Below are 20,526 nucleotides of genomic sequence, written 5' to 3' on the forward strand. Positions count from 1 at the left end.
CATACTCCATTTTTGTACCCCCAAATCTGTCATCTATCAGAACATCATTCAAAGGTGAAAATATTTCCCATGTGAAATTACGGTTTCCTTAGTGAAATTAGTTTAAGCTGTCTGTAAGTAGAAAAAGTTTGATATTTTTCATGATTTGTTTTTATTGCTGCTCTCCTGAGTATATAATAACAGCTTCTCCATAAGTCACTGTCTAAAGGCTCAGATCTTCTGTAAAAATTGTGTTGTGAATCACAGCTTATTCACTTTTACTTAACAATATTATGAAGTGGAGAGAGTAAGAACATTAAAGATAGGAATTAGAAGTATGAAGAAGTGAACCCTGGAACATGCCGATGTTTGGATAAAAAGTAAGTAACGAACCACTAAAGAAACTGAGAAGGAATAGCTAGAAGCTAAATGAAGAAAGTTCTCAATCGGGAAAGGATGATCAAATATTAATACTATGTTAGCTCTGTTGATGAGGCAGAAAAGAGTTCTTAGGATTAAGCATTGGATCAAGCAACATTTGTGACATTGACCTTGGCAAACTGATTTGGTGAATCGCAGGAGTTAGAGGAGGTATATAAGAGAATGATAGGAATTTACTGTAGTGAGAATTGAAGACAATTCTTAAGGAGTCTTGCTTTTCAAGGGGATGTGAGAAATGTATTGTTCATGGACGGTGATGTAATATCATGAAGTTGTTTGTTTTTAAAGATTGAAGATATAGCAGGTTTGTATGCTAATGGGACTGATTATAGAAGAGAAAAGACGATGCAGGCAAGAGGGCTATTGCTGGAGCTGTATGTCTGGTATATAAATAGAAAGTTTAGTTTTAAGAATAGTCACACAGGTAGCTCATTAGTTACAGTAGGATGAAGGACAGATTACGTAGGTCTAGATGTTTGTAGTTGGGGAGATAGTAGGAGCACATCAAAGTTTTGTTATATTTTTTCAGTGAAGTAGGAAGCAAGGTCATGAAGAGGGAGGAAATCATGAAGGATTGAGAAAAGGAACTGTAAAATAGACACTAGAAAAGTAGGAGCATAAACATACCTTTAGAAGGAATGCTAGGTAGTACCTAAGTACCTACTTTTACTTGCAGTCTGTGGTTGATAGTTTAAGAGAGATCAGTCAATGTGGTTTTGAGTTTTTTTCCAGTAGAGCATAGGTGCCATCACTGAGTAGGCACAGAGTTGAATTTAAACAAAATTGAGATTTCCCTAGGTGAACACGATGAAGTTGGAGATGAGCTAAGGTGTTGATATTCAAGAGAATGATTATAAAGGAGGGACATGGAAAGCAATCTAGGTAAAGAGTGAAGTGAAAAAATAAAGAAGGGTGAGACACAGTAGAAAATGGTGTGATCAATTGTAGATTACAGTATGGTTGAAAATGTCTTTACTTGAGGTAGGAGCTAGAAATTTGGGAGATTGAAATAAGAATAGGGTGACTGAAATTGGGAATATTAGAGTACAGTACTTAATGCTTATGAGTTTTAAGATGTGGAGATGGGAGTAGGATAGAGGTGAGGTGCTAGGAGAAGATGAATTCCAGAAATTGATGTCCTAGGGCATTGAAAGGATTATCTAAGTGGATTTTTAAATCTGAGAAGAAGCTATGCTGAGTACTTATAGTAATTATTTTATCTTTACCACCTTAGAAAAGGATAGCACTTCCCTTTGTGAGTAATGGAAAGTTCTTTAATGTGTCAACTATAAAATGTTCCATTACATTTATTTCCCTTTACTAATGCATATAAAAAAATAGTGATCTTAGTAGGATCGTCCAATAGAGATGAGAGCTAACCCCAAGTGTCAGACACGTAAGAGAACTAACAGGTGTTAGGAATAGAGAGTTCTTACTCCAGGTACATAAGCTACTAAATATTCTACCCTGACATTGCCTAAAAACAAACAAACTATTAGAGATACAGCATTCACATAAAGGTAGTAGAAAATCTTAAAAAATGAAAAAAAAATTCACCAGGCATTGAAAAAGAATCGGGAAAGAGACTCTGTGCATAACAAACAAGGTTTATGACAATGAGAGAAAATGTAGGACATCAGCTTAAGATTTTAGAATATCTATGATTAATATACAAAGACTTGAGGCATTTATACCCATTTAAAAAGTATTAATTAGAAATGAGAAAAGGGGACAGTGGGCAACCTCGTCTGGTTCCAGTTCTAAGTGGGAGTGCTTTCAATTTTTCTCCTTTTAGTATGATGTTGGCTGTGGGTTTGTCATATATGGCTTGTCCCATTTTTAGGTAGGCCCCATCTATGCCTATTTTGTTAAGCATTCTTATCATAAAAGGGTGTTGAATTTTGTCAAATGCTTTTTCTGCGTCTATTGAGAGCATCATATGGTCTTTGTTTTTGCTTCTATTTATGTGGTGAATTACATTTACAGATTTGCGTATGTTGAACCATCCTTGCATCTCTGGGATGAAGCCCACTTGGTTGTGATGGATTATTTTCTTGATAAGCACCTAGATTCAATTTGCTAGGATTTTATTGAGAATTTTTGCATCTATATTCATAAGGGATATTGGTCTGTAGTTTTCTTTTTTTGTTGCGTCCTTTCCTGGTTTTGGTATCAGTTATGTTGGCTTCATAAAATGTGTTGGAGAGGATTCTATCCTTCTCAATGATGTGGAATAACTTTTGTAGGATAGGCACCAGTTCTTCTTTGTAGTTGTAAAATTCGACTGTGAAACCATCTGGTCCGGGGCTTTTCTTTATGGCAAGGTTTTTTTATTGATGTTTCAATTTCAGTTCTTGATATTGGTCTGCTCAGGATTTCTATTTCTTCCTGATTGAGCCTATTTTCGCATGCTACACATCCGATAAAGGACTGATAACTAGAATCTATTTAGAACTCAGGAAAATCAGCAAGAAAAAAATCAAACAACCCTATCAAAAAGTGGGCAAAGGACATGAATAGAAATTTTTCAAAAGAAGACAGAAGAATGGCCAAGAAACATGAAAAAATGCTCAACATCTCTAATCATCAGGGAGATGCAAATCAAAACCACAATGAGATATCACTTAACTCCAGTGAAAATGGCCTTTATCAAAAAGTCTCAAAACAATAAATGTTGGCATGGATGCAGAGAAATAGGAACACTCGTACACTGCTGGTGGGACTGCAAACTAGCGCAACCTCTGTGGAAAGCAATATAGAGATACCTTAAACAGATAGAAGTAGACCTACCGTTTGATCCATCAATCCCATTATTGAGCATCTGCTCAAAAGAACAAAAGACATTCTATAAAAAAGACATCTGCACTGGAATGTTTATAGCAGCACTATTCACAATTGTAAAGATGTGGAAACAACCCAAGTGCCCACCAATACATGAGTGGATTAATAAAATGTGGTATATGTACACCATAGAGTACTACTCAGCTATAAGAAACAATGGTGATATAGCACCTCTTGTATTTTCGTGGATAGAGCTGGAACCCATTCTACTAAGTGAAGTATCCCAAGAATGGAAAAATAAGCACCACATGTACTCACCATCAAATTGGCTTCACTGATCATCACCTAAGAGCGCATTTAGGAATAACATTAATCGGGTGTTGGGCAGATGTCGGGGTGGGTGGGTGGGTGTATAGATACGTAATGAGTGTGATGCGCACCATCTAGGGGATTGACATGCTTGAAGCTCTGATTCAGGGGGGAGCGGGGACAAGGGCAATATACGAAACATAAACTTTTGTACCCCCATAATATGCTGAAATTAAAAAAAATGAAAAGGGTATTTGACTACACAAGAAAAAGTTTAATTTTAAAAAAATTTTAAAATAGTGCTTAATATAGTATTTATATACCAGGATTTTTGAAAATCCAAAAAGTTCAAGAAGATTTAAGAAATTTTATGAAACTTTTCAGGGCTTAGGAAAAGGTACACAAAATACCATTATATATTGTTTATAGAAACATAAGAAAGTAAATTGCAAAAAACATTCATGGAAATGATCATACCAGCTGTGGAAGACATTGAATATCTTGCTATGGAAGGAAAGGAGAATGGAGAGAAAGGAGACTGAGGTTGAGTGAGAAGCTTCTTCATATATTGTATTTTTCTTTAAAAAAAGATATTTAAACTCAATTATTTTTCACAGGTTCATACCAACGAAAATACTGTTACAGTTTTTATTTCTGATCTCATACTTACACACAGAATGTATTGTTGTTAACAAATACTGGTGCTCATCCTTGCAAGTGAAATTGAAATCCTGTTGAATTGGGAGTATCCCTGTGATTTGCTTTGACACTGAAACATGAGCAAAAATAATGTTTTAGTTTGGGGTCTCCTGGATTGTTAAAACGTACGTGTCTAAATGAAGTTTCCGTGACATAGTGCAAATGGACTAATAAGAAGAGTCCCCTTGTTGATCTGAGATAAACATGAGAAGTAAATGTGATTATTTTATAAGGCACTGAAAATTTTCTTTTTTTGTTAGTGTAGAATAACCTGTTCTATCCTGACTGATACAGCCACTAAGTTTCCTGAAGCTCTTTGATTATCATAAGACATTTGCCTTGGGATATAGAAAGTCAAGAGAAGAATAAATCAAACGATCAGAGAATGTTAACAGTAAAAGACTACTGGAATAAATTAGTTCAGTGGTTTCTACACCTTAGGTTCTAAGTAACCAGTAAAATTTCCAAAAATTGTGTAAAAAGATATTTAACTTTAGAAAAAAATCTGCTATTAATAAATTGTTCTGTTTCATCCTTCCCTCTTCCTTCTTTCTTTCCTTCCTTTCTTCCTTCTTTCCCCATTTATCCAACTCTAATCTTATCTTATTAAATGAGATCTAAGGATGAGACAAGTAGCATTTACTGTCAGCTCTCCCTTTTCATGGCTTCCACAGCTGTGGATTTAACCAACTACGGATTGAAAATACTGGAAGAGAAAAAAGGATGATTGCATTTGTACTGAACATGTATGGACTTTTTTTGTGCCATTATTTCCTAAACAATACAGTATAATCACTATTTACATAGCATTTGCATTGCATTAGGTGTTACAAGTAATCTAGAGATGGTTTGTGGTGGTCCCCAACCTTTTTGGCACCAGGGACCAGTTTCATGGAAGATAATTTTTCCATAGATGGGGAGGGGGTGAGGTGGGGAACAAAGCTCTGTGGCCCAGTCCCTAACAGGCCATGGACCAATTGCGGATCACAGATTTAAAGTATACAGGAGGATGCTCATAGGTTACATGTAAATACTGCTTTACCTAAAGGACTTAGTATTTGTAGATTTTGGTATCTTCAGTGGGTCCTGGAATCAATCCCCCATGGATACTGAGAGATGAAGGATGACTACTTAAATAATTACTTTAAAAATTAATAAAACCTTTTGCATGGTAAATATGGACATGCACCACATATATGATTGTAGTCCCGTAAGACCATAGTACTGTATTTTTACTGTACCTTTTCTATGTTTAGATACACAAATATAATATGTTACAATTGCCTACAGTATTCAATACAGTAACATGCTGTACAGGTTTGTAGCCTAGGAGCAATAGGCTACATACCATCTAGGTTTGTGGAAGTACATTCTGACATTTCTACAATAATGGAATCACCTAAGCACACATTCCTCAGGACATAACCTTGCCATTAAATGAAGCATAACTGTAGTTAGAGAAAAAGATAGTGCAAGTATACCTTTGGCACTACCCTAATTCTTACCAACATCCACAGTTACTTAAATTTGCACTGGAAAAACTATTCACAAAACAAGTGATAGACTAGGAGAATTTACTTGCAATATATAACAATAACAAGAACATAAGAACTCTAAGTACTCCAAAAGAAGAAACAAAATCTAAAAACAAAAATAGATGGGAAAAGAAACAGGTAAATCTCAAGAGGAAACCCAAATGGGCAAAAAAAAAAGTGAAATGATGCTCAGCCTTGCTAGTAATTTGGGAAATACAAAGTAAAATAAATCATTTTACATCTATTAAAAAGCCAAAAATTAGAGGCTCGATAATGTCAATTTGTGGTGAGAGTATGGTAAAAGGTACTATGATAAACTGTGTCACTACTAGATAGAGTACAAATTGGTACCTATATATGGGCAATTTTGTATAATATTAAAATTTAATGTGCTTTAATTTCCACTTCTCTAGCCTATAGAAATATTCACCCATTTGTACAAGAGACATGAACACAAATGATCATAACATTTCTCATAACAGCAAAATCTTTGGAAATAAATGTTCATCACATTGAAAAATGGCTAAATAAAATACAGTGGACAAGAGCCTACTGTGTGATCTTAGTCCAATTAGCATATTCTGTATTATTTCAGTCCTTTAAAAGATTCACCTTCTGACCCTGTATCAGAAAATTGTATAAAGAATGTGTTCTTTTGTATGTCCATTTGGTCAAGTTAATTAAAAGTTCTGTTCAAATCTGCTTGTTCTAACAGTTACTGAGGTTGATATGTTAAGAATCTCCCATTATGCTTGTAGATTTATTATCTATTATCTCTTACTATTCTGACAAGTTTTTGCTTTTCTTAACCCTAAGTTACAAGAGGAATAAACACTTGTTAATTTACTAGTCAGAGACAAACATATTTAATTATGAAGTGTAACCATTTTATTTTTGACATTAATTTGACCTTAGATTTATTTTGTCCAATACTAATAAAGCTATACTAGCTTTCCTTTGGTTAGAATTCGCATGGTTTATTATGTTTTAGCTTTTTATCTTTACCTCTTTTGTATCCCCATTTTTAAAAATCATGTCTGAAAATGCTTGTCTTTTAACAAACATTTATTACGTTTACACTATGTAATTATTATTATATTTGTGTTTAAATCCACTTTCTTAATTCCCCACTCATTCTTTTTTTCATATTCTTGCCTTACTTACTTTTTATTAATCTTTTTTTACTCTTTACCAGAGTAGAAATTATGTACTCTTTCTATTCTGTTAATGGTTAACATTGAAATTATACCATGCATATTTTCAAAGTCCAAAGTGAATGCCTGTGCCCATCGCCAAATGCAATAAAGTGACCTTAAAAGACTTCAACATTATCCTATTCCAGTTCATAGTCATTATTTTTATTTTTGAAATTGCTCTCATATTTTTAATCCTACAAGACATTATTTTTTGAATAATTCTTACCGCTCCTGTAATCTTCTAAACAATAATACTAGCTTAGCAGAACTATCAGATTTTAAAATGTTTTCACATATAATATTTTATTTGGTTTTCATAACAATCCAATGAGGGAGAATGACTGAATAGTAGGTAAGAGGTCATTGTGGAGTTAGGCTGCTTGGCTTTGAATTTCAGTCCCAATAGCTATTTCAATTTGACCATGGACAAATCGTATTACTTAATCTTTCATTGCCTCTGTTTTCTCATTTTAAAAATAAATGGGGATAATCATAATTCTATCTTGTAAAAGTGTGTGAGGAATCAAAGTGATAATGCAAGGAAATGACACATAATAAGTAGCACAATGCATATTGTTGGTAGTTTTTGTACTTTTATCACTATTCATCAATAATGCTATCCTCACATTCTAAGGACCTAAATGAAATCTATAAACTTTAATGTTTTTTCTAAATGTTCACATAATAGATGGTGAAGCACGGATTTAAAATAAAATTTTTGATTTAGTGACTTAGTTTACATTCTAGTCCCATTTAACTACCTTGACCCAGTCCTATGCTTATCTGGTCTTTAAGGTTATTTTAGCAAAAGTATTTTTTTTCTATATATTGATATAAATGGTTCAGGAAAGAAAAAGATTAGTTGAGATTGGGAGAGGATATTGTAGAAAGAGATAGGAAGACAAAGAGAAAGCAAACAGCATAAGAGGTACGGTGTAATAAGAAGAGATGCAGGGCAGCAAATTGAGCAGAGGAGGGAAGACAGTGGTTTGCTTAGGAAATAGGAGTATAGTGGCCAATCTGGTGTCATCGTGGAACTCAGACTAGTTGTACAAATTAGAATTGGAAAATTGGAGCAGGTCTGTACGGCTGCATATTGACAGGAAGAAATTATAGAAAAGTCAATAAAATCCTAAATCCAGGAATTTTTTTTTTTCCAGCTGAAGAGAAACCAAATACAGAACTCTGAGATTTTTTGTTACTTTATGATTGAAAAACACTGAACTGTGGATTTGGAAGATTGCTGACTTAAAGAAGTTAAATTGGTAAGTTATTTTAATGTTTCTTTAGAGTATCATATCGGTTCCCCCTGCGACCCTGCCTTTTGCCTTTAAATAAATGGTTTATGTCATATGATTTGATATACGTCAGAGTTTCAGAGTCTATTTTAGGCTTGTTGACAGCTTGTGTTTCAGTGTCCTCCAGTACAAAATGTACTATTTATATTGGAAATGTGTCTTAACCTTGGCCCAAAAGGTTTCTCTGATTTCAGAGATCTGGTAGGCAAACTCAATTATCTTTGCCTCTTTTCTCTAACCTTCACATGAGATATATCTTGAGTCAGGTTTATTTCATTCTTTTTCTTTTATTTATTTTGCAGGGAGGGCTGGTGAGTAAAGGTTTACTGTTTTAAGAAACTTTGCATAATTCAATGTAAAACTCAGGGGAATTATGACTTTTTTTTTAGTAAGAGAAACCACTAACTTGACCAAGTCCTATAGTAATATTACTACCTAAAGCTTTGGAATATTGAAAACTGGGAAAATAGAAGAAAAAGTTAAAAGTCAAAGCATTTAGAAATAAATGTAAATGATAAAATAGCATGCATAGATGTGAGATTAAAGTATTTCTATTAAAATTTTTAATGATACTTCTATAAAATGACTTGCTATAAAGATATTTAATTATGAGACATTTAGTCTAAGAACTAAATAAGGAGAGTAAATAACTTGTCTTTTCTTGGTCAATGTTAATTCATTTGCATGTTAAAAATTCATTCTCTGGTACAGATATGAGGCCACCTTGGATGGGGGAAAATTTTGTAAATAACTGATATTTATATAGGTAGAAAGGAAGTTATAGAAAGACACAAGTTTTCTGGAAGTTGCTACTTTTTGCTTAATATTTAATAGAGCTCTTTATTTAAGTCATGACTTTGGTGCTGTTTAAGTAGACTTTAAGCTAAATGGCTAAATTTGTGTTACTTTGATGTGTTCAGAGAAATCCTGAATTTACACTAGAGTCTTCCCTCTATAATACCATGTCATATTATGAACATTAAATAAAATAACAAATACCTTTTATGTAATATTAATTGGAAAAAAATACTTTTGAGAACATCAGAAACAGTAATTTTGAGTTAACAGAATTTTCTTCTTCTTGACATTGGATGTGTTTTATTGAAACTTCATCTATAAATACTCCTTAAGAACTATTGCCTTTTTTGTTAGGATATTATCAAGTGTCCTATTTCACATTTTTCAAGGAATTCCCAAGGTATCTCGTTTGGCCCAGTATAGTAACCATTTAAGCTTTAGAGTAAAGATAATTTCTTTGTAGAGCAATCCAGGAAATATGCGATATGAGCAATAGAGCATTGATATTAACAACTGTGGATAGCTACTCTGAGGATAACTCTTTTGGGATAATTATTCTAGGAAATAGACATAACAACTATTTCAAATCCTTATTTTTTGTTTTGTTTTCGATGCCAAAGACATCAAGGATTTGTTTGCAGATTGTACGTAACAAGATATAAATATATTTTAGTTTTTTTAATGCCTCTCCTGTGGGGTTTATAGCTCTTCATATTGCTTGCTTAAGTTGAAAATTAAGATTAAAATGCGAAAATGTATGACACTGCATGACCCTTAGTAGAAACTTGGGATGCTAACAAAACTCCCCACATTTCTGCAAGTAATCCCTTATTTTAATAACATCCTGAATACATTGTGAAAACACTGATTTGTTATTAAAACAATAGTTCAGAGTTAACTGATGAGACAGTAATGAGAAGTATATTTCAAAACCAACATGGACTTGCCAGAAATTCTTTAGGTGGTGGTGGGGAGGGAAGAAAGGAAATAAAATGTGGAAAAAAATTGCAGGTGGAACACATTGCTGGTTCTTTCTCATCTCTATCCATTTCTCTAGGGGGAATGAAAATAATTCTGTGAAGTAGAAAGTATTAGTAGAAGTTTGGAAGAGTGGAATGGAAAGACAGAGTGGCCAAGTGATAATAGAGTGATGGTGGGAAGACAGTTTATGGCAGTTTGAATAGGACCAGTAGTAAAAATAACAATAATAACATTATAGCAACCAAATATATTGAGCTTTTACTGTATCCATACACTGTTTAGAGTCGAGTATATCATACAATTACTAACATAAGATTAATTTATTAAAAAAATCATTGAGTACATAACCCATGTTATGCTAATGACTTACACAATATATGGAACTTAGAATTTGTATGTTACAGCCATTTGTTGAGCACATAAGGCAATGCCAGTCATTTTGCTAGGTTCTGGGCATATTTAATGTGACATCTACCTTCAAGAAGCTTGGTCCAGAATGGTGGACATGCAAATACTTAATCAATTACAATATAGTTACAACATAAATAAAATATATTAATAATGCCCACTCAATGAATGATATTTCTCAGTATCCACAACTATGTGGAATCTCTTTCTACATAAACTTTCCACATAAGATTAGCTTGAGACTTATTTTGTCCAATGGGATGCCAGCAAACAAGATGCAAACACATGATTTGATGAAGACATAAAAAAGTCTGTTTCTCCAATTCATGGGCATTTAAATTCCAAATAGTTTTTAAAATCTTAATGCAGATATTTAAATGACCAAAATTTGGGTTGGAGGTGGAAAATAGCTGAATTTTTGAAATGGATGCATTACATAATGTTTCTTTTTGAAATGGAAACATTACAAACATTTGCAAATAGTTAAAGCAGTATTTGGGATTTCAATTCAGTTGCCTCTGATTGTTATTTACCTTTTGTTAGTGAGGGACATCAGAAGTAAAATCTAATCCTAATTATATAATACGTCAGTAAGCACTGTTTATGTACATATAATGCCAGAGGTTTGAAAAGGTTAGTATTCTCACGCTGAGAAAAATCATTAAGTTCTAAAGGTCATTTAGATTATTTTTATGGGAGATTTTTTTGTATGTTCTTCACCTGTTGAGTTACCATTATTACTGATAATCCTTTTCAGATTATAAACAGTTTGTTCTCTAAGTATTTATTCCTGCTAATATTAACTTTGTAAACTGTGCTTCTTACAGGAGTATAAATAGTTTCTGAAAAGGACGCTGACAACTTCAAAGCAAAATGAAGTTCTTTCTGTTGCTTTCAGCCATTGGGTTCTGCTGGGCTCAGTATTCCCCAAATACTCAAACAGGACGGACATCTATTGTCCATCTGTTTGAGTGGCGCTGGGTTGATATTGCTCTTGAATGTGAGCGATACTTAGCTCCCAATGGATTTGGTGGTGTTCAGGTAGGTATTGTTTATGGCATAAATTGCTGCATTCACTGTGCTTATAGTAAATGGTATTCTGATCCGTGTCTGTCAAGTTGAAGCACCATTTTATAATACTTCATATATAAGTACTCTAAGTAACACAGTTTTCTGCAGAAGAAACAATTAAGTATTGTTGGCAATTTTATATGTTGTTTCTGATATCTTTTTTCAGCAGGAAATTTCCAGTGTGCTGTTAATATTTTTCAAGTGGTTGAAAAGAAACGTAGTTGCATATACAAGGATTCAAAAATAATTTTATGTTATCAATTAGTTTCTAGAACATCTAATGATACAAAGTAAGCCATAATTTGATGCTTATGAATATTGCTTTATTTATAGGTCTCTCCACCCAATGAAAATATTGTAGTTAGCAGCCCTTTTAGACCTTGGTGGGAAAGATACCAACCAGTTAGCTATAAATTATGCACAAGATCTGGAAATGAAGATGAATTCAAAAACATGGTGACTAGATGTAACAATGTTGGTGTAAGTGAATTTAAATTTCCTTTAACATTTTTATATAGGAAAGTAATTTCTCTCTCCTGTTTTTTGCTCCTTTTGAGCAGAAAGTTTTCCATATTTTAAATTATTTCATTTTATGTCATACTTTAGTTATAACTCAAAATGAACTATTGCTTTGTGTTCAACTTTTGTAAATATTTGTGTATGTGCCATTTATCTACTAAGGAAGAGATAAGTTAAAGTTGAAAGCAGAAATTACTGATAAAAGCAAAACATCAACTTTCAACCCTTGTAACTATATACATTTCCTGGAAACACTTTTCTGGTTAGGAATTGAGAATTCCAGTTAAAGTATTTGCTATCATTTTTGTGTCTCCACGTATAATTCCTGTGTCTTCTCCCCCATAGGTTTTTCAATGGCGAATAGCTATTTTCTCATTTTAACGAGGAGTATAAATGAGAGACTAATATCTACCTTTTTCTCTTCAGATGCTAAATAGACAGTAGAAGCTAAGTGCTTCTTTCTCCTGGTGGCCCACTGAAATTTCACAAACCAATAATTTCTTCTGCCTCAACTGATTTTTACCTCCCCAAATGGCTCTTTGCATTTATTCATATTTATGGGGGTTTCTGGTTCTCTTAATGTATCATTCCTGTGAATATTTAACCAAGTGTCTAGAATGGATATAGGTTTTCAGCTCACATGAGTTCCCTTTCATACTTGACCTTTGGTATTTTAGGAGAATAAGTTATAAAATAGCAAGGAAATATTTTGGAATTTAATTAACATGCTGTAAACTTTAATAAATAATTCTTTAGGTTTCTAACTTTCTATAAGTCAAACTGAAGTAGAAAATTGGTTTTTCAGGTCCGTATTTATGTGGATGCTGTAATTAATCATATGACTGGTAGTGGTGCAAGTGCAGGAACAAGCAGTACTTGTGGAAGTTACTTCAACCCTGGAAATAGGGATTTTCCAGCAGTCCCTTATTCTGGCTGGGACTTTAATGACGGTAAATGTACAACTGGAAGTGGAGAAGTTGAGAACTATAATGATGCTTATCAGGTAATTGTTTTTAAAAATACTGATCTGAATAAAGAGCTATCTATGCTTTTAATTATAGACATGCAGCATATTGAATTCCGTTTTCAGTATTAGTTTAGAACCCTCAGGAAAACAGCTTACCAGGTCTGACTGCTTAAAAATAGGAAATTCAAATCAATATTTAAAAATTTTCCCTTAATCAATTAAAACACTTATCTACTTTACTTCCTATATTCTCCATTTTATACTAGAAAATATTTCAACGATATGTCCATAGTAGAATGTCAGTATCCCAAGAGCCCAGTGCAAACAAGGAACTATAGTAATTTCTACTGATGAATAAGTGAATGAATGGTCCAATGGATTCTCAGGTGAAAGATGATGTTTTATGAATCAATCAATCACAAAATTTTCACCCCAACAGGTCAGAGATTGTCGTCTGGTTGGTCTTCTTGATCTTGCACTGGAGAAAGATTACGTGCGTTCCACGATTGCTAACTATATGAACCATCTCATTGATATTGGTGTAGCAGGTTTCAGACTTGATGCTTCCAAACACATGTGGCCTGGAGACATAAAGGCAGTTTTGGATAAACTGCATAATCTAAACACAAGTTGGTTCCCTGCAGGAAGTAAACCTTTCATTTACCAGGAGGTACATCTATATGTGTGTGTGTGTGTGTGTGTGTGTGTGTGTGTGTGTATTTGTGTGTGTGTGTATAAAATAATATTTTATAAAATTAATGGAAGATTTAATTAAATATGAAATTTCTGTAGATTAATGGCTGAGTCATTTATGTAGAGTAGTGTTCTTTAGCTTCCTTTTATTCATACACAGTACATCTAATTCTTTAGCACTATAGGTTCTATGGAAGTACAAAGAATTTATTTAGGCTACAAAGTTCACTGTGCCATTTACTATCTCTCCAGAGACTGTTATGCAAGACTGAGAATCATATAGTTGTTGTCTTGAGCTGATCTATCTGAGTTTAAATCTTGGCTCTACCACCATTAGCTATGTTAGTTTTTAGGCAAATTAATTAAATGCTCTGTACAACAGTTATTTCATGTGAAGAAAAAGGCTAATGATAATGGTTGTATTTTTTTTCCTTTAGAGAATTAAATGAGTTAATATTTATCAAGTGCTGAGAAATGTCAGTCAGATAGTAAATGCCATGTTAATGTGACCTATTGTTATTATCATTTATGTGCAAGACTAAAAACCAGGTCAGTATTCTCACAGTGCAACAGGTCACCTTGTGATTATGTTTTTTTTAATATCATAGCATATATTTCATCAAAACAGGTTAAGAATTTTGGCATAAGGAAAACCATTTTGAGTATTTCAAATAACAAATAGTTTAAAACTGTCTTCTATATAATATTAATTTTTGGTTAGAATGGCTTACAGTTTTTATATAAAATGATATTTTTTCCTATCTTTCTACTAGGTAATTGATCTGGGTGGTGAGGCAATTACAAGCAGTGAGTACTTTGGAAATGGCCGTGTGACAGAATTCAAGTATGGTGCAAAACTAGGCACAGTTATTCGCAAGTGGAACGGAGAGAAGATGTGTTACTTAAAGTAAATAAAATACAATTTGTCCTTTGAATTATTTCCCAGGGCTATTAGTCATATTACCCCATTATGGATTATCTTCTTAGAACCTTCCTATTTAGAAAACTGTCGGATCAGTTATCAATTTAAATGTCATAGTGTCACAAACCCCAATTGATCATCTTTTATATTTAGAATGTCATTCACAAGAAAGTATGCCTAGAAACCCAAGATATTACCAAGGGATTTTAATCTATGTATGATATTAGTATACTAGATTAAACTAATGTTTGCATATGATCTTTTAAAGCCAGATTATTATTAAAATAATCATACTATTATAAAGTACCTAAAATGTGACCATACTATAGAATTTACATATATCAATTCATTAATTTTAAATATTGAAATGTTTATAACAATACAGTATTGAAGCCTATTTTAATACAGGTTGCCATTCTGTATAATGTCATATGGATGTTGAGCCTTATAAAGTTCATCTAAATGACAATATACTGAAACCTTTCTAAAAGGACCTTTGTTTGTAACAAAAATCTATAGCTGTAACATCAATGGAATGCAAGTAATCCATACATATATAGAAACATGGATTGTATTTGTAGATTGTGTGTGTGTGTGTGTGTGTGTGTGTGTGTGTGTGTATCCCCTACAGAATAAACATTTAATTAGGGAGAGAATTTAATCTGAATATGCTATACAGAAAGAGATGTACATTTAGATTACTCTAAAGTGATTGTAAGGGAATACATAAATGTATATATTATTATTTTTTAATAGGAACTGGGGAGAAGGTTGGGGTTTCATGCCTTCTGACCGAGCACTTGTCTTTGTGGATAACCATGACAATCAACGAGGACATGGAGCTGGAGGAGCATCTATTCTCACATTCTGGGACTCTAGGTAGGAAACAAAGTTCTCTAGTGTTTTTACCTACCTTTCAATCATGGTAAGAATATTCTATTCTTCTATGATAATATTTTGTGACTTTCAGACTTTATAAAATGGCAGTTGGATTTATGCTTGCTCATCCTTATGGATTTACACGAGTAATGTCAAGCTTCCGTTGGCCAAGATATTTTGAAAATGGAAACGTAAGTTTTGAAGTTGTTCAAAAGATTTTCTTCTCAATAAAAGGGAGGGAATTTTGTTCTAATTTAACATGAGGCTATTACATCCAATATGTCTTCATCAAATATTAAGTGTAAACCTGATGCAGAACTCTGATTTGAGTAATGCAGAAAATAGTAAAAAAGTAAAATTCATATTCTCTGTTGTCAAAGAGTATGAAAGCTGTTTCAGAAATATAACAAACAATCCCTACCCCCAAGAGAAAATACTGAAAGATAAGAGCAAGATACAGGGAGTTAAATATGTACTTCTAAGAAATACCTACTCATGGGGTTGATATGAGGAGTATGCACACTAACGCTTGTAAAGAACTTAAAACCACCTGCCCATAGTGAAAGCAATACAGGTATTGGTTAAATACTTAAAAAAAATGTTTATGGAATGCAAAGAAATGATTCAGTTGAAATGAAGTTAAATAGGGAAAGTACCTTATAAGAGGAAGAAAATTACATGTATTACATTCAAGAAAATTACATACGTGATATTAAAGAATTTACAAACTATTTCAGGAAAGGTAAGAATGAGAAAAATAAGGGGGAATGTGGTAAAGGCATTAATCTGACTAGCAATTTCCAAAAGGAACCAAGAAGTAGGATTACGAAGATATTTAGAAAACTAGTAGAGGGTTTTCCTTTTAAACCGAAAATTTCAGAAGCAGCCATCATACGGAAACTTCATACTGAAAACAGAAATTTCCCATCCCTGCAAGTCAGACAGATATCTATCTAGTTGTTTCTAGATTCCTTTGAATTTGTGAAGCTTACTACTTTGTAGAGTATATTTTACTGTTAGATTTAATGTTTATAACATGTCCCTTTATACTGAGCCAACTTCATATAGTTTCCACTAATAGGTCTTATTTTTGATGTCAGGAGTCATGACCTATTTCCTTTCCTCTTTTTCCTATGACATTTCCACTTCCTGAGACTTCTGCATGCTAAAAACTCTTGGTTTTGTTCACCATTCAGCATAAGACACGATTTTAAGACAGGCACTGATAATGCTCCTAGACTTTTTTTTTTTTTTCCTGTGAATATCTTTAAAAATGCCAGTCAGAAAAACATGCTAATAAAAATTTGGTCAGTTTTGAAAAAAACATTAGGATGGGTAAATTAGTACATTTATCCAAAAGGAAGTATGAAAGGAACTAATATTTATTTAACAATGATCATATTCAAGGCATTTTCCCATACGTTATTTAATTTTTATGGCAACCAAGCAATATCTCCATTTTACAGGTAAGGAATCTGAGGCACAAAGAAGTTTTTCTCAGCTGGTAGTGATGGAGACTATGTTTTAGTCCTGGTGCCATTTCAATGACATTGCACGGCTTACAGTGATTTTAGAAAGACACTGCAGTTCCTCAAGAAGAAAATGAGAGGATAAAAAGTTGTTACTCTGGTTTAAAATATGGCACTAAAGAACCAGAGGGTAGAGAGATGATGAAGACTCAGTAAAAGGCTGCAAAAATAAGGAAAGTGTTAGATTCTAAATAAAGACACTGCCCAGACACAAGTAGCAGGATAAATTGGCTTTGGTGTAATGGAGAAGGAAGAGGCAAATACATATACATTAAAACATGAGGGTTTCTCTTCTTCCTAATTAAGGATGTTAATGATTGGGTTGGGCCACCAAATAATGATGGAGTCATTAAAGAAGTTACTATTAATGCGGACACTACTTGTGGCAATGACTGGGTCTGTGAACATCGATGGCGTCAAATAAGGTAAGAATATTTATTTAGAGATAGCCTCTAATAGTAAAGTTTCTTTAACATTTTATTTCTAACTGTTGAAGTTGAAAAATAGCAATATTTTTTATGATATTGTGTTTTTAGGAACATGGTTATTTTCCGTAATGTAGTTGATGGCGAGCCTTTTACAAACTGGTGGGATAATGGTAGCAACCAAGTGGCTTTTGGAAGAGGAAACAAAGGATTCATTGTATTTAACAATGATGACTGGTGAGTAGATATCCATTAAAAATAATGTTTTATACTTGTATGTTCTTAGTTTATTCTTTTCTGCTCATTGACTTTTCTTTTGTATCTGAAAAATCCTTTAATTAGTGGAAAAAGAAGACATAGAGATCAGAAAAGGGTAGAAGAAAAATGATGATGCGTCTTATTTTTTTGTTCTACTGTTTTTATAAGGGCTTTCTGTTGTAAGTAGAGTTTGTTTTGTGTACCCTCATAGTATCACATGCATATATATAATGCACATATATATGCTCACACTTATAAACCCCACAAAATACACAAGGTAGTTATTATAAGGATTGTGAAATCATTAAAGGAGCATGTCTTATAGTCCTGTTTTGTTTTTGTTTTTTTAAATCATAGAATAATGCTGCATCAATACTGAAATGTCTTTTTTTTTTTTAATAATAGTTCTTTTCCTCAACTACTCCTCTATCTGGTTCTTTAGTATACTTTCTTCACTTCTGTGTCTCTGTGAGAAATAATATTTTTTAAAGCATATGTGTAAAGAATATGTATCTTATGGTTAATGATTTGCTTCAGGAGATATTTGAGTTTTAGTTCTGGAACTTCACATTACTGGCCTTTCATTTGTGATACTTATATCCTCTTCCTCTAGTGTAATGGTTCCCTCATATAAAGCTTGGAAGACGTCTTTGCAAGCAGTTGAAATGTCTTAGTCCAAGGCCAACTTCTATCCATTCCAGTTCATTCTATCCTAAATTACATTTTACTAGCCAAAAATAAATGAATAAATAAGTCAGATGTATCTCTTTCTTCCCAAAAATGTCTATGGCTAATTTTTTACTTTCTTTTGTGAATGACAGAACCAAAATGAATTTATATGAGATAGCTTTATATTCCAAACTATGTACTTCTTCATAGAAAAGCTAGATCATTTTTACCTCCAGTGCAAATTCTTTTTAGCCTCTTGGAAAAAAAAAAAGGATTTTGAAAAAATAATCCACTTAAATTCTTTAAAGTAATCAGCATTTTCTTAAGTTCGTATGAGGACAAATGTGGAATGTAGTACTTTTATCAAAGCATGGTAATTCCTGCAAATCTTCACCGATGTTCTTTAACTTTCATTTTTTTGGTAATATTCACTAGTAACTACGGAATTGGAGGTTCTTCTGTGAGCTTCCTTTTGGTTCTGAAAAAGCTATTCGCATCTACCGGAGAGGTCTTTGTGTTTGTATTTTCTTCTTATTGAGACTACTGCTTAGAGTTCCGTAGCACAAAGTTAACCTGTTTATTTGTTTTACAGATAGTCTGTGTTCTTTCTTTTCATTGTGTTGAATTTAAGTTAAATCTTAAATTTTATTTTACAGGTACTTATCTTTAACTTTGCAAACCGGTCTTCCTGCTGGCACATATTGTGATATCATTTCTGGAGATAAAATTGATGGGAATTGCACAGGAATTAAAATCTATGTTTCCAATGATGGAACAGCTAATTTTTCTATTAGTAACTCTGCTGAAGATCCATTTATTGCAATTCATGTTGAAGCTAAATTGTAAAATTCAAATTAAATGCATGTACTCAAAACAGTAACCATGTGCGTTGCTTTTCTTATATATAAACTCTTAATTAATTTTTAGTAAAAGCCATAATAAGTAATCAACTTGAAAAACTCAGAAAAGCATAAATAATCATTTATAATTACATGAATATAAGATAATTACAATCAACATGTTGTATGTTTTAGAAGACTAACTTTAACATATTTTTCATAGGAATTTCTAAGAACTCAGAAAGGCATCTTAACAACTATGTTTGTCATCTTTAACACCATTTACCCAGCTATGTATTTCTAAATTCTGTCAGTCTTCCATAGAGTATTTCATCAATTAATTAGGGATAGCTGATTTAATGTTGATTCCCATGCAATGTGAGTGCATTTGTATGGTTTCACAACATGAAAATACTTTGTGGTTAATGGAGTTGAAAAATAGAAGAGACCTAAATTATACAATCTACAGTTCTTAATATACTTTTTCTATATTCTTTACTCTTTTTCATATTTTTTCTAATGACTTTGACTTTTAGTTGTATGGCTCTTTGTTCTTGCTCATAACCTCTATTATGGATGTTTATTTAGAGCTTTCATGACACTACGTGGTCAGGTTTTTTCCTAATCTTCTAGCTGTTCATTCTCTCATCTTGACTTTATGGGATTTGTTTGGGCTTCCTCCTAGGTCTTATAACTCTCAGTTGTTTTTCTTCTGCTCAAATGAGAACATAGAGGACATAACCCATAAATTCTTTCTTCCTTTCACCTAAAAACTTATCTATCCCTGCTGTGAAGCAGATTCATTGTGCATTGGTTACCACTTCAGCTCACTCATCTTGGGCTGCAATCTACTACTTGCATGAGTCCAGTGAGACAGAACACACACAGACAAGAAGTTGCATGAAGCAGGTTTATTACTTGCAGATAGGCAGCAAGGGACAAAAGAAGCCTAGGATTCATGATAAGCCAGCCTTCCAAGGGTCAGAAAGGTTTTCCAGGGTGGATGAAGTTTCAGCTGCATGCGCCCCATTTGCACTGCAGGCAAGGGACCCGAGAAAGCAGCCTGCCCTGGGTTTTATAATGGGGAGTCACATCATGAGCTAGACTAAAGCAATGAAGAACATCCTGTTCTAGGAGGAATAGTAGCAGAGCCTGGGCTGTTTTTCCAGTTCCTCCTTATCTCAGGATGCTGGATTCCAAGCACATTCTACAGTTGTTCTTGAGAACTATAGGTGAGAAAGAGTGAAGAACTGAGCCAGTCCGTGGCCACCTGGACAACTGTCCTGCATTTACCCCTCGCATTTTCTTCTTTCCTCCTGTCTTGATGAAG

The 20,526-nt window shown here is 33.3% G+C and overlaps 1 protein-coding gene across 2 annotated transcripts; it reads left to right on the forward strand.

The window, feature by feature from the left end:
• The first annotated feature begins 27 nt into the window (after nt 1-27).
• On the forward strand, nt 28-19,233 carry AMY2B (amylase alpha 2B). 2 transcript variants are annotated; one of them, XM_045546653.1, is made up of 12 exons: nt 28-359; nt 8,101-8,205; nt 11,253-11,466; nt 11,830-11,976; nt 12,821-13,018; nt 13,422-13,652; nt 14,449-14,582; nt 15,354-15,476; nt 15,568-15,667; nt 17,312-17,430; nt 17,542-17,667; nt 19,014-19,233. In XM_045546653.1, the coding sequence occupies exons 3-12, from the start codon at nt 11,299-11,301 to the stop codon at nt 19,201-19,203; spliced, it is 1,536 nt and encodes a 511-aa protein (XP_045402609.1). In that variant the 5' UTR covers nt 28-359; nt 8,101-8,205; nt 11,253-11,298; the 3' UTR covers nt 19,204-19,233. The 2 variants fall into 2 exon arrangements, with proteins under 2 accessions (XP_045402609.1, XP_045402610.1); XM_045546654.1 differs by lacking the exon at nt 28-359 and adding an exon at nt 7,447-8,019.
• The last annotated feature ends 1,293 nt before the right edge of the window (nt 19,234-20,526 follow it).

This window comes from Lemur catta, chromosome 3 (genome assembly GCF_020740605.2).
Source record: "Lemur catta isolate mLemCat1 chromosome 3, mLemCat1.pri, whole genome shotgun sequence".
In the NCBI taxonomy this organism is placed as follows: domain Eukaryota; kingdom Metazoa; phylum Chordata; class Mammalia; order Primates; family Lemuridae; genus Lemur; species Lemur catta.

Coding starts and splice junctions, on each gene's coding strand:
- AMY2B (XM_045546653.1), top strand. CDS start 11,299: ATGAAGTTCTTTCTGTTGCTTTCAGCCATTGGGTTCTGCTGGGCTCAG. Junction 15,668..17,311: donor GATATTTTGAAAATGGAAAC/GTAAGTTTTGAA, acceptor TTCCTAATTAAG/GATGTTAATGATTGGGTTGG. Junction 17,431..17,541: donor CATCGATGGCGTCAAATAAG/GTAAGAATATTT, acceptor TTGTGTTTTTAG/GAACATGGTTATTTTCCGTA.